Source organism: Dioscorea cayenensis, unplaced genomic scaffold (genome assembly GCF_009730915.1).
Source record: "Dioscorea cayenensis subsp. rotundata cultivar TDr96_F1 unplaced genomic scaffold, TDr96_F1_v2_PseudoChromosome.rev07_lg8_w22 25.fasta BLBR01001286.1, whole genome shotgun sequence".
Taxonomy (NCBI): domain Eukaryota; kingdom Viridiplantae; phylum Streptophyta; class Magnoliopsida; order Dioscoreales; family Dioscoreaceae; genus Dioscorea; species Dioscorea cayenensis.
The window spans coordinates 1,248-24,476 of NW_024087677.1; the positions used below are offsets into that span (position 1 = coordinate 1,248).

At 34.1% G+C, this 23,229-nt stretch overlaps 3 protein-coding genes across 5 annotated transcripts; 2 read left to right on the plus strand and 1 right to left on the minus strand.

The window, feature by feature from the left end:
- The first annotated feature begins 234 nt into the window (after positions 1–234).
- On the plus strand, positions 235–2,606 carry LOC120256111 (glycine-rich RNA-binding protein 4, mitochondrial). The gene is made up of 4 exons (XM_039263885.1): positions 235–382; positions 466–534; positions 2,038–2,144; positions 2,228–2,606. The coding sequence occupies exons 1-4, from the start codon at positions 271–273 to the stop codon at positions 2,330–2,332; spliced, it is 393 nt and encodes a 130-aa protein (XP_039119819.1). The 5' UTR covers positions 235–270; the 3' UTR covers positions 2,333–2,606.
- Positions 2,607–3,180: 574 nt separating this feature from the next.
- LOC120256108 (DNA repair protein recA homolog 3, mitochondrial) lies at positions 3,181–11,559 on the minus strand. Of its 3 annotated transcripts, none has more exons than XM_039263883.1 (8): positions 11,309–11,559; positions 10,489–10,546; positions 9,696–9,913; positions 8,260–8,347; positions 7,440–7,612; positions 6,044–6,190; positions 4,670–4,804; positions 3,181–4,031 (listed from the first exon to the last, which is right to left on the minus strand). In XM_039263883.1, the coding sequence occupies exons 1-8, from the start codon at positions 11,363–11,365 to the stop codon at positions 3,645–3,647; spliced, it is 1,263 nt and encodes a 420-aa protein (XP_039119817.1). In that variant the 5' UTR covers positions 11,366–11,559; the 3' UTR covers positions 3,181–3,644. The 3 variants fall into 3 exon arrangements, with proteins under 3 accessions (XP_039119817.1, XP_039119816.1, XP_039119815.1); XM_039263882.1 differs by having other exon boundaries at positions 3,181–4,028; positions 10,489–10,561; XM_039263881.1 differs by having other exon boundaries at positions 10,489–10,561.
- A 1,478-nt stretch (positions 11,560–13,037) lies between these two features.
- LOC120256110 (argininosuccinate synthase, chloroplastic) lies at positions 13,038–19,230 on the plus strand. Its single transcript, XM_039263884.1, has 10 exons — positions 13,038–13,266; positions 13,783–13,841; positions 13,933–14,014; positions 15,297–15,447; positions 15,887–15,935; positions 16,507–16,689; positions 17,128–17,202; positions 17,280–17,465; positions 17,684–17,772; positions 18,465–19,230. Exons 1-10 carry the CDS (start codon positions 13,197–13,199, stop codon positions 19,015–19,017), a joined length of 1,497 nt encoding a protein of 498 aa, XP_039119818.1. The 5' UTR covers positions 13,038–13,196; the 3' UTR covers positions 19,018–19,230.
- Positions 19,231–23,229: the final 3,999 nt, after the last annotated feature.

A 23,229-nucleotide genomic window follows, 5' to 3' on the forward strand; every position in this document is an offset into this window, starting at 1 on the left:
GACATCCTATATGACTGCCTCCATGTGTATATATATATATATATATATGCATTCCTTGGGTGAATTAACCCTTAATTTTAATAATTTTAGGTAATTTTTTAAAGTAAAAAATATAAACTTTTTTTTTTCTTATAGTGATATTATTTTTTCCCCCACTAATTTAATTTCTTAATAATTTTTTCGGAAAAATGAATTATTTCAATTATTTCACAAAAACTATATTACTTAGTTTTGTGGAAACCTCGAAGTGATGGTTTCTCAAGCTCAGCAATGGCGATGCTCTGTTCGTTTGGGAGGATCTTTCTCGTTCGCCCGGCGGCGGCGATCCCTCTTCGGTTCTACTGCGCTTCTTCTCCCTCGAATTCCAAATTATTTGTTGGAGGTTTGATGATTTATCCCTTTTTTGGATTGTAGTTTTCTCAATCTTTAGTTTTCACTAATGATGGTTCCGCGACGATGGTGAAGGGCTTTCGTGGACGGTGGACGAGAAATCCCTCCATGATGCTTTCTCTTCTTTCGGTGAAGTCACTGAAGGTTAGTGCTCCATGATTTGATTCTCTATTTCTTCTTGTTTTTCTATTTTGAAGGTGAAAAATGCGTTCTTTGATCTATTTACTTGCTCTGTTGGCTGCTGTGGATTTGAAGTTGGATTTATGATTTGATTTGTATTAATTTTCTTGCTTTACGGTTTAGTGATCACTTGGAAGTAGCTGATGAATAAATGAATTGTGGATTTTTCACAAGTTCTGATCTTTGAGTGGTTTTTGTAGTCTAATGCCATGTTGGAAAATTTGTTTGATGTTTTGATGAGATTTGGTTTGGAGATAATTCAGAAATAACAAAAACAAAAAAATCCAATTATTTATTTGTCTGATATTTGTAATCTAATAACATGTTGAACTATGTGTTCTGCTTGATGAGATTTGGTTTGGTATATATATAAATGCTCTGATTATAGTTGTTTCCATTTTTTCCCAATTGTTATGCTCAATGTCAGTGTGTTCAGATTAAAGAGAAGAAAATTTGGAATGGAAAAAAATTCATTGTGCACACTTGAATGAAGAGAACAACATAGATGGTATAAGGGTTGACATGACTATTATATTACCTGGATTGATGATGATCAATCTTATACTGCAGCAGGATGTTAATAATCAAGTCTTAAGTGTTAATCTTAATGTTCTTAAAGAAATGAAACATTTAGAAATTATATACATGATAATACATCTTTAAGAAAATTTATAATTTATCCATTTGAAATTGGCATGAGTAACTCAGTTTTGAAGTTCATGGAGCAAGAGTTTGGAAGGACATAGGGTTATCTGGCATTGTTGGTTAGTGGCAGTAAATATGTAGAACTCTTGCTCACTAGGCCCTGAGAATACTTAAGAATTATAATTAAAAAAAAAAGAAAGAGATCTTCAAATGTCATCTTGAATCAATATGTAGCTAATTCTAGTGTATGATATAATGTCGCAAAATAAATTCTTCAGGATATGGATGTCTTTGGTATCTGAGCCATGGGCTACTGATTTTAGTTGGAAGATATTTAAATACTAGTAATCCATTTTAAGTGCAATGAAGTAGGTTCTGTCCAGATTCCAGCTTGCTATGAAATGGAAAAAAAAAAAATGAGATTGCTTTTGTGCAGATCTTAAATATCCCCTCAACAATCAACAATTGGTATCCATTCGCAAATGATGATGAATTAGGTTTTACTTTTAAAGGGTATTGTCAAACAAATGGTTGTAATGAGGAATAACTATTTTTCCATATGAACAATTATCATGAAAGTTTGTCATCGTAATATTTGAATAGAATGATCATGATAGCTAGAAAGATCATGTACTCTTATCTCTTGCAAAAGATCTCGCCGCTTAACATTTTTTTTATGGTAATGAATGTTATATATACATCTGGTTCGATCATCTGGCTATACTAGGCACTTAATGTTTAGCACCAAATTCTAGCCTGTTTATTGGAATGAAGTGCTAGCCCAAATTCTAGAACCTCATACATTTTTCTTCTATGTTTCAGTGAGAATAATGTATGATAAGGGCTCCGGAAGGTCAAGAGGTTTCGGCTTTGTCTATTTTGCTACTGCTTATGAAGCTAAATGTGCTAAAGAAGCCATGGATGGGAAGGTAAGAAATGTACTTGTCTTGCAGAAATAAAGATCTTCTTTTCCAAATGTCAAACAAATGAAAACTTGCAATGCTTCTGGCAGGCATTCTTAGGTCGGCCTCTTCGGATTAGTTTTGCTCTTGAGAAAGTTCGAGGTGCACCAGTTGTCGTGCCTCGTCTGCTGAATTCAGAAGAGTCCCGGAATTGAAATTTGCTCCATCAAGTGACGAAGATTCCAACTACAATCTTCACAGAAAAGTTTGCACAATATTTAACCAGATTAAGGACTATAATTTGGAAGTCACAGCCAAAGGGGCTGTCTGCTGTGGCGTATGGGAAATTTTGGAGCTCACTCTGCATTGAAATTTTAATAATTTTGATTTTCTTTACCTCTATTTGCTATCTTTATTTTGTTGGATTTTATTTATAATATATATGTAAACTTACATGCTTCCATCTGTTCCATACAACTGTTATGGTTATGTAGGGTTACCCAAAAAAAAGGCCTTTATGTAGGTTGAAATTTTATTTTCTTAAATATCTTTACTATTATGGGTATAAATCTAATAAAATTGTTTGGATAGATGCACTCCTAAAGTATAAATTCACTTATATATGATTGTAATTGCGTCTAATATTAAAAAAAAAATCAATTTTCATTTATTATTAAATGATAATGGATGGCTTAACTTGATTTAAATTCACTTATGTATACATATACAGAGAAATTTTATTGAGGCATACATATATATCTATAGAGGGCGAGTTTTTTAAGAAGATCCCTAAGTAAGGATTTTAATAATGTCCATCTCTCAGCAATTCAATGGTTACAAATTATCCATTTCGCGATAAACAATTATGTTCATGATTAACCGTCTTACCGCAAAGAGTGGTTCACTATACATATATACATATATATATTGAGTGACAACCGGTATTTATATCAAGAGAGAGCTGCTATTTCCAATGTACAGTTGAATAAACTTAGGTTCTCTTTCTAAAGCATGAATTCCTGCTTCAAACAAAGATGATCAAGCAGGCAGGACATTGCGGCACTTGCATCACAAAGTCACATTCTGCAATTCAGATTCATCCCTAAAATTAAAATGGTACATAAGTAAAATAGTAACAAGAGCTGAAATGATACCCACAAGACCTTTTAATTTTTTGAAATTTCTAATAGTCCAGAGGTCAGTGTGTCACTTGAATGGCATCATTAACACCAATTCCATCTAATAAATCCCCTGTAAATGATTGACATAACCATTTGCCAGAGCCTCTCATCTTCTTTCAAATGCTAGAATCAAAGCTCAATAACCAGGTAACATATAGATCACAAACATACAATCACCCAGGACGTCTACAAAATGAAGGGCCCGGTGATCCAAAATAAGCTGCGTCGAGATTTTTGGACGCATATATCCCTGCCAACCGAAGATTTCGGCTTTCCAGTTGGGAGAATTCATGCTACGGCTTTGGCAGTAGAAGCACATGCTCCGTTGAAAAAGTTTACGATGCTATTATGCCTCAACAGCAGTGACTACTTCCTCGTCAGTGGTGGTAGTGTCAGACGTGATCGCATCGGGAGTCAAACTGTCTCGTTCAGCTTTGTTCTCCTTTTCGGGGTGCATCAATTTCTCCCTGAGTTTCATTATAAGTTCTTCTCGAGCATCCTCGTTCTCTGTGAAATATCGTTTAACTGCGTCTTTACCACGGAGATTCTGGCCATTCAGGTTGTAATAACCACCCCCTCCTTTTGTGATCAACTTGTGCTTGCAGCCCAGTTCTATGATCTCAGAATCACGGCAAATGCCTTTGCCAAATTCAAGCTCAAACTGGGCAGTCTTGAAAGGTGGCGCGTGCTTATTTTTCACTATCTTCACCAGGACTTGGCTTCCTACAGTCTGCTGAATCACCAATAAATAAAATTAGCTGCAACCAAGACAGGCACACATCGTAGGAACCAACTGAATGAGACTCAGTTGTTCATGTTAACTTTTGATTTAGTATGTAATCACACATCATAGAGCCATTCTTGGTTCTCATTGTAATAAGCTGTAAAGGAAATTCTGAAAAATAAAACCATGTGTTTTCCTGAAGCAATATACATTAAGTCAATTCTCGAGAATCTTGCAGACAGAATTTTGAACATGAGAATTCATAGCACATGGATGTGTTAATACAGAATTACTATGACATGATTTCCCCTTTTCATTCATCCAAATAATTCGCACATCAAACATTGAACTTCACGCACTCAATGACATTTAATTATCAAGTATCCTGACATGAAGGGCATTTCTAGTTCTTGATTCAATATAATTATCCTGCACTAGAAACCAACCTTTGCAATCCAGAGAACAATCAATAGTTGTAAATGGATGTTAATGAGTTTCGTTGGTAAACCGCAATTTCAGGATAGATGCAAGAAGACACAATGTTGGCATGTGTAATCAAATGTTGTAATAAAAAGTAAACTACAGGATCAAATAGAAAAGGGCATCAACAAAAAAAAAAAATTCAGAATTTGATAGATAATAATCACCTCTTCTCCTTTCTTGACCAAGCCAATTCGTTTGATGTTCAAACGGACTGATGCATAAAATTTCAATGCATTTCCACCAGAAGTAACTTCAGTCGGTCCTCCAAATCCTCCAAATGTACTCAGTTTTGACCTCACCTACAAACACATTATACCAAACAATAAAGATTAGATACACTTTTCAAATGCAACTACAAAGGATACCTGCATGATTTCTCATAAGAACAAAAAACGGATGGCATAATTCCACAAAGGCATTTGTTGTCTTCTCATAAATTGGCAGTATCTGACATTGAGGCTACCAAATTAACAAGTACCTTATATAATAACATTGGATAAATCAAAGGGAAAGGTTAAAGAATCAGAAGGTTAAAATGAAGAGAAATCAAGTTTTCCACGATAGGAGGAATGGTGCTTCATATTTAACATAGTGAAGAGCCAATCAGCATGTCCATCAAAGAGAACCTGAGACACACGAATGCAGGTTCATAACTAGAACAAGGAGTATATTGCATATATAAAGGAAAAATTTATCAGGATACAAAAGGCCCCAAATATCTATTTTGCTGAAAAGCTCATTGGAAAATACAGAGTGTCTCCCCTTTCTATAAAGTGTGCAAGACTACTCTAGCATTAGGTCCGCGAAGAGGAGAATGCAGCAGCCTCATCCACTAGGGAAGCTGTTTCCTCACCTTAAACTGAGGCAACAAGTTGCAGATGAGCAGCTTTGCCAGTGTCCAGGCTCGCCCTCAGAACCACCTTTTCTATGTGAACCATAAAAGTAAATTTTCTGTACACTAAACCAAACGAACATTGACAGTTGCATCAACAGCTGGGAATAATTCCAGCAATAACAACCTTCGACTAAAAGTGGGAAAGAAGGATTAAAAGATTCGAATATGGAAATCACATCAAAGGGTGAGCTGATAAGCTATACTTACATCTAAGAGGATGGCATGCTGTATTGGTAAGTCAAACCCCAAATTAATCCCCATACAACTAAGTAAATACAGCAGAGAAGAAGCTGGCATGGGTAGGAAATGCTAGATCTGAACCAGAAACTACCAGAAAGAGAGAAAGTGAAAGCTATATTGGTCAAGAGCATCGAAACAGAATGGGAATGCAAAATATCTTCCAGATATGGTTTTAGACAGATTTGTGCAGACCTGTCAATGGCACACAACTGAATCAAATCATCAGCATATTCAAGGAAATGGAAAAAAAAAAATGGTTTTTAACTTTACAAGCTCATATACATGCCAAATAGTCATTCTGATTTGTGATGCTTTAATTGCTAAAAGCATTTCTGTTCGAGAAAGAAATCATCAAATTAACAATTAAATATGCCTTGAGGTCTTGAACTTTGGCAGAATTTACCTGATTAATAAATAGCAAGATCGTCTGAGAGAGAGATAGTGAATGACTCAACTTGCGAAGAGCTTGGCTCATCAACCTCGCTTGAAGAGCCATGTGTGCATCTCCCATTTCGCCATCGAGTTCACTCTTTGGCACAAGAGCGGCAACCTGTGTGTCACAAATATCTCAGAGTGGAAAGAGATCAAAAAGATGTTACATAAATTGCAAAAAAAAATTTCAAACAGATTTATGTTCATCAATCAGCTAGCCTCACAGTAGTCTGAGAAATAGCACTCCATTCCATGATATGCATAGTACTCAGGCAGAAGTTGCTAGATTGATCCCGTCAGAATCAAAAACTAGTGTTCCAAGGGAAGATAAAATTTTTTGCAAACTGGATAAAAATATCACAATTTACCCAGTCATACCATACCCTTTATAGTAACATGCTTCATAGAGGCATGCCATCACAATCAATTAACAAATATTTCATGTTGGGTAAGATTAATAACCAGAATCTGCAAGTCTCACAGACAATGTGAACCATTCACACAAATTACTCAAAAAACTACTGATGCATGTTTTGAACGTCAGATAATATCATGATCTACAAGGGAAACAGAAGCCAGCTCAAAATTCCTTATCCAAGGTTAAAAAAACTCCCTCAAGCAGAAACTAGCCTCACCGTTTGCCAGTTCCTTACTAGATTAGACAACAAATCCCAATGTTTGAACATAGCCTGATGATCAGAATTTATACTGATAGCCTAAACGTCTCGCAAAAGAAAACCCATGCTGAGGCAATCCTACACCATATAGCCTAGAACGCTTCAAAATATTATGGCACTCATATCCTAGTTGTATAAAATGTTCAAGAAGAACGTCTACATGACAATGAAACAGCTATTAAAATGAAAGAACAAAAGAAGAGAAACAAAATAATCCAGGAGTAGCTAGAGAAGATATAGGAATGGAATAAACAATACACAAGTTTATATTTAATTGAAGCAGCAAGGGAATGGATAAGGTGGAGCAACATTGAGGTGATTCGTAAGAGACCTGCCACAGTGTCCTCGTTGGTTGTTCGTCATCCTTGTTTGTCTTGGGCTTAACCAAGATCTTATAAGACAAAACTAATTTTAAAGACTATTTAAAAAAAAAAAAAAAACAAGTCACAAAATTTACTAAAGTGAACCCAAGGCTTAGTGAAATTGAGACCATGGCACAATAATTGATCCAAATTGGCTTTACTTACCAGAATCAAGCTAAACAAGCCACCTGAGAATTAGTCAGGGAAGTGACTTTGGTCCAAAATTTGGATTCCATTGAATTCTAATAGAATGGTATGAACCAAATATCTGGACAAGAAGATGAAATAGTGAATACTTAGTAAATTTATAGCAACGAATCTTACTCACACTGTCAACAACAACAACATCAACAGAGCCACTTCGAATCAAGGTATCCACCAAACCAAGAGCCTGCTCACCACAGTCAGGCTGTGAAAGGAGTAAATTATCAGTCTTTACACCAATAGCCTCTGCTAATGCTGGATCAAGAGCATGCTCAGCATCAACAAAAGCACAATAACCTGGAAAAAGGGGAGAACAATAAACCAAAGTTGAACAGATTATTAGCAAGTTTCAATTGTAGTAAACTGTTACCACGAATCAAAATATTATGTGTTCAACTAACAATTCAGTAATAAGCATAAGTAGGATTTGTTATTCATGTTGATGCCCCGATAGCTTAGCCTTGTCAGGGGAGAAAATTTAATGTAAAGAGTCAATTGTTGCACATCTGAAATTAATATATCATCTAAAATTACTTAGAATTCTATCACTCACTAACTCACATATCTTTCTTTATTAAGAATTTTAGGAATTATGTATCAGTCATACATCTTCTTGAAGCCATCAGCTCTTGGGATTTATGCATCAGTCATATATCTGCTCAACACCATCAACTCTTGGGGTTTATTTGTTGGTCTTATATCCACTCAAAGCCATCAGCTCTTGGGAATTATGCAACAGTCATATGTCTACTTAAAACCATCAGCTCAGATTATGTCCAACTTTTATAAGCATGTTCTTAAAATGCTACAGGACATGTGAACAAATTGAAGGAATCTCCCTTCAGTCTAGACCATGCACCTTTCAAGCATCGATTGAACTACCACACATGAAATAATATAAAATGTAGGATGACCAAACCAAGAAGATAAAATACTAGAATCACCTCCGCTTTTCTGTGCTTCAGCAATTACATGGAGGGCGAGAGTTGTTTTCCCTGAAGCTTCTGGACCATATATCTCAACTACCCGCCCCTGACAGTTCAAAGTATGATGAGTGAAATAAAATATTCTGCAAGACTACACAGTAATCCTGCCAAAACAGTAAATGAAGCACTAAAACATGAAATGTGAAAGTGTGTAAAAAAGAGATAGAATAAAGATTATCGAAGAAAATCACATCACTATATGCCAGCTCATTAATCACCTTTTCACATGTGCATCCCCCCACACCACACACACACACACATACAAATAAAAAATTTAAATTAAAATAAAATAAAAGAATTCATAGGGAGATGGATTTGGTGCTATAATGTAAATATTCTCGTATATATTTGCATGTATACCTTCTGCAGTGGCACCATTCAGGAAAGGATGGCAACCAAAAAGCATGAAAATCCGCCAATTACGCAAATAGTAGGATTACTTGAAGCTAGTGGGGAAGATATTACAGAAGTTACAATATTTGATTTCTAAGAACTTGCTTGATTTTTATATGATGTATTTCTAATTTGACGGTTAATCCTTTTGATTCATTTTCAAGTATAAACTTGAGAAATCAATTAGATGGTCATATTTTGTGGAAGCAGACAAGTTATGCAGTTCAAGTTTGGACTCATTAGCATTCCTCACTTGGTTCTGCAAGCAAAATCTCAATATTTGTAACTCATACATCAATTTCCCAATGGAGTTATCCTTGACTGGTTCACAGGAAAATTGGCACAGACCATCTAGTTTCTAAAATCAGACACCAATATAGAATTATAGAAAGCCTGAGGTATGACCCAATTAAAGATGAAGATTATTCAGTCTGCCTATAAAACTTAAAAAACAATCCAAACCAAGCGGCAAATATTAGATGCACTAGTCTGCCTGCAAAACTTAAAAATCAATCCAAGCTAAGTGGCAAATATTGAATGTACTAGAATTTGAGTTCTACTATTTGTTGCATCAAACCTAAAAGTTTAGTTATCATAATCGTGTGATGTTGTTTGCACAAACTAGGCTTCCCAAAAGAAAAATGGCCACTGTTTTTTTCCTTGAGATGTACAAGACCACATCTCCAGATAAACCCATGGATGAAAAGTCATTTGGGAAGTCTAGTATGTACAATAGTATTGCTCTTTACAATTTATCAACCTCAATTTGAAGAGAAAAAAAAAAATGAAGCAGTATGCATTTTACTAGTGTGCCTATGCAAGATGTTGTCAATCTTGTGAGGATAAGAACTAAAAGAAATTTTTTTTAGAAAAGTTATCATATCCTCCAACCTATGGAAATAGAGGACCATGAGAAACAAGGCGACACATTTATCTTGAGAAACAAATGAATGGTGTAGCATTCATATCATAGAGAATAACAGCCACTTGGCCAGAAGTACCTTAGGAAGCCCACCAATTCCGAGTGCCATATCCAATGAGAAGGATCCTGTAGAAACAACTGGCACTTCTCGAGGGGTGTTACTGCGACCAAGCCACATGATAGCACCTTTTCCAAATGAAGTTGTAATTTGATCCAAAGCTTGTTGTAAAGCAAGGTCTTTCTTTGAAAGATTCTCCTCTCCAGAGTCACTTCCATCAGATTTTGATTTCCTTCTCCCTAAAAACAAAGGAATAGCGACTTCAATTTATGGAGAAACCAATATGTATGAATATATATTGATACAATCATACAACTAATAAAATCATTTGAATAGCTCATCTAATCAATACTTGGAAATCACAGCCATGCTTTATTCATCAGCACAATAGCAGTATTGGGCACTGTCTAAATAATAACCGGTTCAATAATCATAAGAAATCTCTTCTCTCTCTCTCTCTCAAACAAAAAAAAAAAAAAAATTCAATCTGTTTTAAAGGTCAATGTATCATGGAGTGTCAACCAAAGCATGATCATAAAATAAGTGTCTACGGCAAAACTAACTTATTGAACACATTTTTATTTGCCTATGGTATGAATATCACCTATTAAAATTTAGTACTGAATTAAACAACATAAATAAACAGATATTAAATGGAAATCTTTATACAACTACAGATTACCGGTGTCAAGGGAGAACCAATTGAATGAATGGAATAGGATTTAGGACATGAATTACCAATAATCAAATATCTTTGAGATCTAATTAACATAACTTTAGCAATTTAAGTTGTTTAAGCATAATGATTTGTTACCTTTAGCAGAGAAACTGCGGAGTTGGAAGACAGGCAAAATAGTCCCTTGCCTATAAAGCTGCCAAGTGCTACTCTGTAAGTGAACCAAGAATACATCATACAGAAGAGATAGCATAGATGGCAACCTACGTTTGATGAAAGTGGCTTAAAAAGTTAAAATTTTAATAGCAGGCGGGTGAAACTAGTTTCAACAAACTCAGGGCAAAATGCAATGACTCTTCCTGAATAAAGTGACTTCTGCCTTGAACCAGGAAATATCCGTTTCTCATCAGGCCACCTTTTATTGCATTTTTTTTTAATTCATACTAGTCACAGATTATATGTCAATATTAATTTAACAAAATGAACAATGATTAAGTTGTAATTGAATGCACAGAAACCAGATCATCCTTCTGAGCACACTATCAACTTTCAGATATGGTTTAAGCATGTAAGTTTAACAAAATTTAGCAGTGACTCTATTTCAAAAGCACATTGCTGGGAATGCAACTGCTGAAATATCCAACGAACTTTGCAAAGTACAATAAAAAAGACAAGAAAGTATCACATAAAATTCTATGAATTAGACTAATGGCATACACTAGGCTTCAATACATGCTAAAGAATACCATTTTGAATCATATTTCAAAAAATCCAATCACAAAAATTTCGACAGGCCTCCACCAACCACAAAAACACAGAAACCCTCAAATATCAACAAGAAAACCACATCAAAAATAAAACACCTTGCCCCTTTACAACCTCTGACATATATTTAAAGAAGAAAAAAAACAAACCAATCATGCATAGATTGAGTGAAGTGAAGGTTTGAAAGAAAGACCTCTGGTGAGGAAAAAAGAGCGCGCTTCAGACATGAGCTTCCGAGAAGCCTATTCATAGCTCCCCGGCAAAAGGCGCTGCTTTCTGAAGCCTAGAAGGGAAAGATAGAGAGGAGAATTGAAGAAGAAGGAGAGAAGGATGGAAGCTCAGATCATGGTGGCAAGGGTTTCACTTTCAGTAGGGTTTTAGAGCGTTTTAGGGTTTTGGGGGGAATTCCCGATGTGGTGGTAGTCATAGTCTCAAAATGAGGCGCTTGTTCAAAACCCTGGTTTTATATTTGATTACTTATCGAAAAACCCCTCATAATTTAAAACGTTACTGAAGTCATTACCCAAGGACTGATTTTGTAATTATGTAATTTAAGCATGACATATATTTTTATTAAAAATGAGATGTACTATGACTTATATTTTTGTTAAAAATAAGATGTATAGTATTTTGATTTGAACCATTGAATCAAATATATATATATATATATAGTAGTTTAATCAATTACAATCATTGAATTTTATTTCTAATTAGACTTACAATAATTTTTATAAAAACTAAACTAAAACTAGTCAACACAAACTAAAACCTAATTAATTTATAGATGTGTTTGTCTGGTGTTCTTGATGTATTCTTTTATATATATATAATTTGCCTTTGGTCAAAATTATAAAATTTAAAATTTAATGTGCAAAAATTCAAAACTAAGTCAAAAAAAAAAAAAAAGTCAATGCAATGTATAATATAAAACAGTACTTAAGATAGACATACATGCATGGAAGCAATTTGGTATATGAGAATGCAAATATTCAATTATTCTTTTTTTTTCCTCAATATTAAAGCAACGTTGTATCCCTAAAAATATATATATATTTTTTTAAAAATGATATGATGTTTTACATGTTTTGACATGTTTGACATGTAAAAGACCTTGCATAACAACCATTGAATGGTGAATGATAGGTGAATGACAGGTGAATAACATTGTGTTATTAATTACTTGCTATTACATTTACACCATAAAGTACTATTCATTCACTCATTGTTCATCGATCTTTTATGAGAGAAGCCATATTCTCTATTCTCCTTATACTGTAAGGTAACCAGACATGGATTTATTATTGTAAATTATATAATTTATGATATATCATTTTTAGTACATGTGGTAAATCGTTATTGTCCTGCTTGTTATACCGCCTCATATGGTAAATTTTGAAAGAATTGTTAAACCACATATGTACAGCTATACTTGTCTACCCCTATTTTGGAATGATGCTTGTCGCATTTGTAAAAAAAAAAAAATCATTCCATTAACATATTATGGGACAGTCACATGAAAAAAATAACAAAACAATAGCATGAGTACATGAGTGAATATTTTGAGATGTATCATGTATGTATTAAACTTTATAAAAATTAGGCATTTTTCCCTGCTTCACATTGAAGATTTTAAAATTTTGTGTGGAGTTTTGAGACAATATCATATATAAAATAATATAATTAAATAACTTCTACCATAACTATTTTATACTTTGGATTTTAAAGGTCTTGTGAATATTTATTACATAAATAATTATATATAATTAATATTTTTAAATTATTAATATTATAAATAATATAAATAAAAATTTAAATGTTATAAAAAAATTAAAATTATTTTAAAATACTCTCGTAGTAGATTATTTATCATCATATAAACCCTTATACGATAAATATTTATAATAAAAATCCTGAACCCCACATCACACGTGTGAATTCCACCTACGAAAACCTCGACAGTCGCAGACTCCACAACCAAGTCCCTTCGGCGGCGGAGCTCCGGAATCCATCCTAATTTTCCGAGAGATTTCTCTCTCTCTCTCTCTCTCCGAGTTTCTAGGGTTCAAGGCTAGAGTGTTTCCATGGCTCAATTGCATGCCATTTCCTCATGTTCTTCGTCCAGGATTAGCTTGCTTTCCTCTGCACAAGCAGGTAATTTGATTCTCCGCTTTTTTCTCGAGTTAATCTGTGTGTTTTCTTGCATTCTACGATTCTTTTTCATGTTTTGGATAATCTAAGCTTTGTTGTTTCTCTGATGTGATCTGATTTATTATTCACTGTCTTGTTTAGGTTTGTAATTTGGAAAAAAAAAGGTCCGTTTCTTATTGATTTCCGATGAATGAGAAATGCCACTGTAACATTTCACGCCCTCTTGAAGAACTCCATTTATCAGCTTTGTCTACATCTTTTTTGCAGTAGTGACCTTTTCTGTTTTATTTTTGTTGCCTTTATTTATTTATTTACTCTTTCTGAGTTACTTTTTGATGAATTTTATTATTTGGAGTGGATTGATATGCTCGTCTCGTTAAGTTTGAATTGGTATGTGTGCCATGTTGCTTAAAAGTTGTAACTTTTGTATCTGTCTTTGAAAAGGTCCACACTGATAGTTTTTGGTTGTTGTTCTGCGAATTTTTAATAGTTCAATGATAACACTGGCTTGCTCTGCAGAGTGGCCTGTCCGACGTAAAAAAATATCTTGCGTGAAGAGACCCTGCTCTTTCCAGGAGGTACTAGATCATTCATGATCCCTAGCTATCTGTTCTGTTTTTAATTCGGTACTGTCTCTTATTCGCATGACTCCTACTCATGGGTTATCAGGCTGGTGCTGTGTCTAGTGGTTTCCTTGGGCATTTATCCATTCATCATAGTTTACACCAAGCACCATCGTCTCGGACCAAAGGTAACAAATCTTGATTGTTATAAACTAGTTCTTGTTATATGTATATATATATATTTGCGCATGAGCCGGTGATTACATAATGATTTGATGGTTTTTGGCCATTTAATGGCATAATGCTAAACCTCTTGCCCTGCTTTCTTTGTCATTGAATTGTTTACCCTTGTCACTTAGATTGGCTCATTTCTTCCTGGTTAAGGGATGTGCTTTTTTCTGCTAATTTTTATCTTGTAAAATGCTGAATGCTAATAATCACAGACATCTGGTGCTAGTCGATGCACTGTTTAACAAAAAAAAAAAAATATCTGGCAACATTTTGTACATCTCTCCTTTATGCACCTTCATATCTAGCAATGGTAATTTGGTAGCCTACATCTAATTAACTTGTTAACAGGTAAATAGAGTCTTTCTTCCATGTTATCTACAATGATCAGATGTTATCTTTTCAATGAAGAACTTATGTTTAAAGCACAGGTGAGATGATCTTGGATGGTGTGTTGCTTTCTGAACTATCATAGTTCTATATTAGATGCTAATTTGACTGGTTCATGTCTTCTACATTCTCTTCAATAGTGCTTATTGATTATCTGATTCTGATGGAAGTCTTTCTGCATCAGTATGCTGCAGCTGTTGCATGCCTCCTTGTCTTGAACTTTTTATTTATCTTGTGGATCTATGGACAGGTTTTTGAAATGTTTAGCGTAAAATTTGGAAGGTGATGTGCTTGCCAAATATTCTTTTGAGAAGTAGCATCTTCAATTCTGAACCAAAAGCAAGTTAGTGAAGATAAAACTAAAAACAAACCCTAAAAATAAAATTGTGTTGGTCAAGTCAAACCACAAAGATGAATTTAATTCAATCAAACAGAGCTAATTTAGATGTTGCTTAATCAATTTACTCCAATTTTATCTCGTCTTCCTGTGGCCATGATATTACTCTTTGATGCTTCTGCCCCTTGGTTGTTTAATGATGCTGTAGGACAAGTCATTGTTGATCTCTCAATCATTACATTGTGCTTCACTGGATCACCCATTGAGGATTTGTCATGATAAGCCATTGTTTTTTTTAGAAATGCAGCTTGAGCCGTATATCCTTGACTTAGCTTCATTGGAAACGGGAAGTATGAGGCATATTCTCCTACAGTGTAGAATTATTCCAATTCTGTAATTCTCCTTTTGGTTGATGTATCTAAATAGGCTCATGTGATTTGACTTGATTATATGATATTTATTTCACAGTTATTATTGAGATTTACTTTGATTTGATTTTTCTTTTTTATATGTAGCCATACTGAACGTACTGTCCAGTGAAAAGGATGGTGGATTGACCAGCCCGGGGACAACTGAAAATGGCAGGGGATTGCGTGGACAGTTGAAGAAAGTGGTCTTGGCCTATAGTGGTGGTTTGGACACATCAGTGATTGTGCCATGGCTAAGGTGTATTTTCTTTTTTTTGGTAGCATGATGCTTAATTTACTATTTCACCTTTATATTCTGGCTCCTATCTTCAATTAAGTCCTTGAGAAGTCATGTCACCAGTAATAGTAGGTAAGTATCATGGACATCTCTTTTCATTCTGCATACAATTTTGATGATAGAACAGGAATATTTTCATGAAAAAGTTTGAGAGCTACATATTTTCAAGACAACTATTTTTCTAATCAATTTTAGAGTTCAACAAACCTTCACTGTGTTGGTTATTTATGATTGGACTATGATCGCTCATTGTGGGTCATGTGCCTTCTGACCTTTTGTGCCCTTCATATAGTTTTACACCATGCATTTGCTTTGCATGGTTAATCATTTATGGTTATTTACTGATTTTAGAAAATGATGATGAACATGTTTATCGTGTTTGATTATTTAAATGTTGCAGGGAAAACTATGGCTGTGACGTTGTATGCTTCACTGCAGATGTTGGTCAAGTATGTTAATGACTGATCACCATCATTTCATTGAGTATAAAATAAAAAAACAATCAAAGGATTAAAGACAAGCCTTCTTGGTGTGCTTTTAACTTGCAGTATCCATTGATATTATCTTCTAGTGGTATTTCTTTATGAGCCCATTCCCAACCTCAGCAGATCTCGGCCAAAAAATGGATTGGTTAGCAAAGCCAAGGAACCTGCCCGTTATGTTTTAGTAATTTTTCATAATTTTTGTGCTTCAAGAATAGTATTTGTCTATCTTGTTGTCAACTAGGTATATACATGTTGCCCATATCATTGCGTGTTTCATATTTCACTAGCCTTGACAATTTGGCAGGCTTTTATTGTTGGGGTCTAATTGAGTGTATGATTTTTTTCCCCATATAAAACTAGCTTGTGTGTTCCATGATCACTTGTCCTGTATATGGTACATTTCTTGCATGGTTGAGTTAGATTTTCTTTTAGTTCCTGAAGTGATGTACCACATTTGGAATGTCATTCCAGTTTGTGTAATATGCTTAAACAATAATATTCTTCTGTTAATGGTTTGAGTGACCTTTCCTTGAAGGGTGATATGGAGATGGAAGGCTTGGAAAGAAAAGCCAAGGCTAGTGGGGCATGCCAACTTGTTGTTAAGGATCTAAAGGAGGAATTTGTTAGGGATTTTATATTTCCATGTTTGCGTGCTGGTGCAGTCTATGAACGGAAATATCTTCTTGGAACTTCAATGGCGCGTCCTGTTATTGCTAAGGTAATGTTGTTTTGAATTGGGTAATTTTTCAAAATTTAAATCCAATTTATGTAAAAATCGTTCAAGAATGTAATGAGAAATTGCTAAACTCTTTAACTGGAGTATGTGGGTGTTTTATAATTGTCTTTCTGTTCACGGATTGGTTGAATATTGTGAATAGAAGAACTTCCAGGATGTCTAGGACTAATTGATATGAAAAAGTTGCTTCTGTACAAGATCTGTGATATTTTCCAACAGGGTCTCTTCTGTTCACTGTTGTGATAGCTAATTTCTTTAATCTTCGAATTTCCTGTCACTAGCCCCCAGCTATGCAAAAGTCTTTGTGCCTAATTTTTGGTGTTAAGTATTTTTCATCAAGATGAGCCTTTTCAAAAATTTCTTTACCTTTTTCTTGTGTAATAGAAATAAATTATTCTGATGTTGGTTAATTTTATGCAGGCAATGGTTGATGTTGCTAAAGAAGTTGGCGCAGATGCAGTTGCACATGGATGCACAGGAAAAGGGAATGATCAGGTATGCTGGAAACTCTTATCCATTATGTGCTTATTATTTTCTCCAATATCCATTGCCACTTCAGCCCTTGGTCACAGGTTCGTTTTGAACTTACTTTCTTTGCGTTGAATCCCGAACTTAATGTTGTGGCTCCATGGAGAGAATGGGATATCAAGGGACGAGAAGATGCTATAGAATATGCAAAGAAGCATAATGTCCCTGTTCCTGTCTCAAAGAAATCTATATATAGCAGAGATCGGAATCTGTGGCACCTTAGTCATGAGGTATTTCTCTCTCCTTTTGCTGGTCATATTGTTATTACATCCAATTTGTTGTAGTAGTGGAGTTGTCATTGACTGTATATACTTTTGACATCCTCTTGTTCCTTTTCACCTTGCCAATGTAAAACTCTTTGTGGCCTTACTCCTTTTTCTTTCTAAGAACCATATATTCTGATATCTGAATCTAGAACAACCATTACAGTTTTTGTCACATTTGACAGGGTGATATCCTCGAGGACCCAGCAAATGAACCAAAAAAGGAAATGTACATGATGACTGTGGACCCTGAAGATGCACCTAACCAACCTGAGTAAGTGCTCAATGAATGTTTACGGCTTCACTCAAAAACTTCAGATGCTGAACATGTTGAATTTCAAATGTTTGCCAATGCTCAGGCAATTCTAATGTGAAGTAACGTGATTAATTTAATTCCCAATATCTCACAATATCCCAACTTGCAATTTACATCTGAAATTTTTTTTCTTCCCATTCTGCGCCACTCCTTTTTCGGCAATTTGAGTGATGATTTCTAGAGGATTTACTCTTTTTTTTTTTCTCTCATTTATTTTTAATATAGAAAGATCTACCCCACATTATGCATTGATGGATAAGCTTTTATTGAATTTATATTCCTTCAAGCATATGCCTGTATAGAGCCTCTAAATGCATCCTTGACCTTAAACCTCGCCTTTTTTCCCTCTGATTCAGGTTTCATTCTTTTAATAAGAGTATACTAGTTTCAGTTTCAGAAGAATGCAAACAAATATTCTTCTGGTTTACAGTTAAATTATTGTCCCTCTGACAATATTCACTATACGAGCATTGAGAAGGCATTCTACTTTTGTGCTATACTGCAGATTCATGTGCATCATGGTGTGGTTTTGAGCCACAAATGAAGCCTTTGAAGTCTAGAACCGGTCTGAAATGGATCTCTTGTGAATGAACACAAAATAATCCCCTGGTTTCTGTTTTAATTGGCTCTAACCCGATTGTTTCCTGCAGGTACGTGGAGATCGGTATTGTTGCCGGTATACCTGTCTCATTAAATGGAAAGGACCTCTCCCCGGCATCATTACTATCAGCGCTTAATGAGCTTGGAGGGCAACATGGCATTGGCCGAGTTGACATGGTTGAAAACAGACTCGTCGGCATGAAGAGCCGTGGTGTCTACGAGACTCCCGGGGGCACCATCCTCTACGCAGCTGTCCGTGAACTTGAATCTTTGACACTAGACCGCGAGACCATGCAGTTCAAGGACACAATTGCCCTCAAGTACGCTGAGCTTGTTTATGCTGGCAGATGGTTTGATCCTCTCCGCGAGTCCATGGACGCATTCATGGAGAACATAACAAAGACCACAACCGGGTCTGTGACTCTCAAGTTATACAAGGGATCTGTGACTGTCGTTTCACGGCGAAGCCCCAGTAGTTTGTACAGGGAGGACATATCATCATTCGAGAACGGCGATATTTATAATCAAGCAGATGCTGCTGGATTCATCCGTCTCTATGGTTTACCGACTAGGGTAAGGTCAATGCTGGAGAGAGGAATCTGAAAGCTTATGTATAATGTTATCGAGTGATAAACTTATCGGTCTCATTGATCAATAAACTGATTCCGGATTTGCTGTGTTTGAGCTTTTTGGTAGATGAGAGTAAGAGACAGGTCTGTGAACCTGTGACTAGTCCCTCTCATGTATTAATCCTTTGCTTTATTTATGTATGTTTGGATTCTGGTTGGCTTTATATTATTTGGCATTTTAGGGTTACACTTTGTCTGTTTGGTTATTAAGTTCGATGAGAAATTCATATTGGGTTGACTATGCAAAATTTTAAAATCAAACAATTTGTGATTTGAGTAAAATAATGTCTTAATGTAAAACAAAAAATAGTCTTAGAAAACTTATTTAAATACAGTTCCCTCTACATCATCATAATAAATAGGAGGATCAGAGGACAAAAAAAGATACACAAATCTACAAAATAACAATGATAAAGTCTAATTTTTCAACAAATTCAACAGCATCTTGAGCTCATACACTTGATCATCAATGAAATATAAGAGAGTTCATATATAACATCTCTACCGATCACACCGTCGGTTTTTTTGCTACTTGTACAGCTACTGAAGACCTTTTGATATTATTAAGTTTTAAAGGACACCTCCGATCTCCCGTTTGGTTACTGTTATGTGTGCAAGTAGACGCTCCCGAACCCGTCACCGGACCTTTCGGCAAAACTTCAAGCTCCGACAACAAAGACGATGATTTTCGAAGATCAAAAGGTCGAACACCTTCCGATAAATGACACATTAACAAAATCACACATACCATTAACATCCACCTCAATTTCTTGATTTTCATAGCCATAGTTTTGATGAATTGATGATGTTTTGAATCTTTGATTCAAAGCTTAGCTTGTTGATGTATTTATAGTAGTTGAGAGCTTACCAAACTTGTTCCTTTCATTTACCTGATCACATTGACCAGACTTAGTCTGATATTAGTTCCAACTTTTGAACATGCATTTTATTTTTTATTAACATCCTTGAAAAAATTGTTAAATTAGTCAAGAAACAGCGTTTTCTTTGTAAAATATTGGTGTAGATTGTGTTAACATTAGTTTGACTTCAGACACGCTGTTGAGACTTTGTTCTCATGATTGACTTTTTATTGGCTTGTGAACTTGGTTTACTTTTTTGGTCCTGCTTTTTGCCTGCGTGTCAACAATGTTGTCTACTTTTATTGGTTTGAGTTTTAAAGAAATTGACTGCCATCTGTTTTTTAGGTGTTTGGTTTGCAAGTCTGAAAGAGTTGGAAATATTTCAGTTTTGCTTGAGAAAAACAGAAGTACACGTTGAAGAATATGTGAAATGAGGCAGAAAATTAGTATTTTGGGTTTTTTTCCTTTCTACAAATGCTTGCAACAGTCATTGACATGTGTATAATCGAAAATTGAATATTCAGTCATGTGCTATCATCATCATCAGTATCAAGATTGAGTCGCAAATCTGCGTCCACACTGGAGACCATATAACACTTTATGTACAGGATTTAACTCTACCCATAGATAGTAAATCTTTCTCATCATGTGTTGGTGGGATTTGAAAACCCAGTTCTTTGAATGAAAAAGAATATTTTATCCATTGAATTAGCCTAATGTTAATTGAGTAATTTATTCATCGATGGATTCTATTAATTTTTATCATACTTTCATAATTTTTTTTAAAATGAATAAATCACATATATTCTGTGAATTATAATAATTTTTTATTTATATTTTAAAAAAATTAAAAAAATCCGTAAAAATATAAAGATATTATATGTCAAAAATGAAATTTAATATTAATTCTCTGTTAAATAACAATATATAATAAATATTTTTTCAAAAATCAAAAAATAATTTTATAATTTATATCTATAAAAATAATAAATGATGATAAAATTCTTAAATACGTCTCTAATACACAGTAAACAAACTTTGCAAATAAATAGAATGATGACAAAAATAAATAGTTCGAATTTCCAACTTAGTTGCCAATTTAAAAAGTCAAAAATTGACATTGAACCATTTAAAATGTTTAATTCTAAAGCTGGTAAAAATTACTTGGTTCAGTCACGCATCAAAATTACTTGGTAAAAATTGCTTGGCTATTTATTTATTTATTTATTATTATTATATATAGCATGCATCATCTACGAACGTTCGTTGGATTGAATTATTCAGTCAACAATATTACTGTGCTTACAAATAGTAACACACAAAGAAGTGAAACACACCCGAATGAACCTTTTGTGCATGTCTCTCTTTACTAAGTCCACTATTCTCAGCTACGGGTGTTTTACAAACTTTCATAGTTGACATATTCTAATATTTTTATATAGATATATCATAGATGTCTTTATAAATTTTTCTGTTTTAATATAGACTTGGCATTATGTAATTTTGATTATACCAAATATCCTATGCCAAATAATTGACATTAATTAATTAAAATATTTAAAACATGATCTTAAAAAATTAATAAATGCTAGGCAAAAATAGAGCGCATTTTTTTTATTGATCTGAATATTATATACTCTAATTTTAATAAAATAAGAACTGAAAAAAAATATAATTAATAGTTGAAAATAAAAGCCAAACTGCCATTCAATTCTTTCAGTCACCAAAAACCAACAGTTTTGAAAAATGTAATTAAAATAAAAATAAAAATATCTCTCACATGTACATGGAGAGTACAAACTTCATATACATTTTACATGTTATTTATTTTATTTATTTTGTCCTAATGTAATTTTAAGATTATTAAAAGGTACAGATAAAACCATAATTATATTTTAAAATTATTATTATAATTTTTAAAATCATATCTTAAGTTAAAATAAAGAACGTAGATTTAAAATTATAATAATTTGCCGAATTTTCAATTGCTTGCATAACATTGTAAAAGTGGGTAATTGCTAGTATATTGTCATAAATCATATTTATTTATATACATTTTAAAAGAATATTTTTATTTAATATGTTATATGTTTATAAATGAAAATTATATTACAAATTTTATTAATATAAATTGATTTTTTTTTCTCAAAATGAATGAAGAGAATAGAGTAAATAATATATTAGTATTAAAGTATAAAGTAAATGGTTTATATGGATATAAAAATAAATATTGTTTTTTATAAGGGTATGTACCCAAATTCTTATTGAGGGTTATTGTTCAGATTTGGACTGTTTGGTGGGTACCAAACAGTAGAAGCAAAGTCAACAATTTCATATTTTTCTTTATTTAATGAGTTAATAAGAATATGGTGGTATTAATTAATTATAATGATCTTTTTAATCACATCCGTACCCTCTACATTTTTTTTTCTTTAAAAAACAAAGATATTTGAGAAATTAATTTTGCAAAAAGTATAAAGGGCTTAGAAAGCTACCCAACCAAAGTTTGCGCTCAGACATTGAACAAGTTGCAGAAGCTAAAGCATCTATTACCTTGTTCGCTAAGGGCTTGATAAAAAGTACAAAATACACTATTGGATGCAGGGATAGATCTACATGGTGGCTAGTGGAGACAGCTGCCCCCACTAAAATTTGAAATGTCAACTATACCCATAAAGTTTATGTTATATATAGTATAGTTAATTTTTTTTATTGTTTAGCATTTGCCCCACTAAAAGTGAAAAAATAAAAATATATAAGGTAAACTTTGCCTCCAGTAAACCAAAATCATAGATCCATCCCTAGTTGGATGAGAGATTAGAGAACAACAATCTTGCACTATGAGACCATAAACATAATTCACAGACTGCCCATTGTTGATGCCATTTACTATAAGTCGTGGATCCAATTCAATGATGAGATTATTAATGTTGGTAGATTTTAGCCAGGATAAGGCCTATCTAATTGAAAGAGCTTCAGCTAGAGGGACGTATAAAACACCAGGTAAGGGGATGCACTCAGCAGCGATGACTGTTCCGTCTGCATCTCTCAGCAACCAAGCAAGGCCGGATTGGTTTGCTGTTGGCTTAGGCATCAGTATTCAACTTCAGCCTGCATGATGGGGGGAACCAGATAGTGGTTTTGTCACACCCACCCCTTCTACCGAGGTAAATGTGGCACCCATCAGTTAAAATTCCTTTTTGACTTGAAGCTGACACACTGTTTTAAACAAAATCAGACCTACAAATCACAATTTATAATTTTTTTACACCGACTACAGGTTCAAATAAATAAATACAACAAATATAATTCCTCAAATTTGCGGG

What these genes read in the sequence shown, in the direction of transcription:
- LOC120256111 (XM_039263885.1), top strand. Translation starts at nt 271, where the DNA reads ATGGCGATGCTCTGTTCGTTTGGGAGGATCTTTCTCGTTCGCCCGGCG. An exon ending in TTCCAAATTATTTGTTGGAG is followed by an intron (nt 383 to 465) that starts GTTTGATGATTT and finishes ACGATGGTGAAG; the next exon opens with GGCTTTCGTGGACGGTGGAC. An exon ending in AAGAAGCCATGGATGGGAAG is followed by an intron (nt 2,145 to 2,227) that starts GTAAGAAATGTA and finishes TGCTTCTGGCAG; the next exon opens with GCATTCTTAGGTCGGCCTCT.
- LOC120256110 (XM_039263884.1), top strand. Translation starts at nt 13,197, where the DNA reads ATGGCTCAATTGCATGCCATTTCCTCATGTTCTTCGTCCAGGATTAGC. An exon ending in TCACTGCAGATGTTGGTCAA is followed by an intron (nt 15,936 to 16,506) that starts GTATGTTAATGA and finishes CTTTCCTTGAAG; the next exon opens with GGTGATATGGAGATGGAAGG. An exon ending in CGCGTCCTGTTATTGCTAAG is followed by an intron (nt 16,690 to 17,127) that starts GTAATGTTGTTT and finishes AATTTTATGCAG; the next exon opens with GCAATGGTTGATGTTGCTAA.
- LOC120256108 (XM_039263881.1), bottom strand. Translation starts at nt 11,365, where the DNA reads ATGAATAGGCTTCTCGGAAGCTCATGTCTGAAGCGCGCTCTTTTTTCC. An exon ending in CTCTTTTTTCCTCACCAGAG is followed by an intron (nt 10,562 to 11,308) that starts GTCTTTCTTTCA and finishes GTTCACTTACAG; the next exon opens with AGTAGCACTTGGCAGCTTTA. An exon ending in TGAAGCACAGAAAAGCGGAG is followed by an intron (nt 7,613 to 8,259) that starts GTGATTCTAGTA and finishes CCCTTTTTCCAG; the next exon opens with GTTATTGTGCTTTTGTTGAT.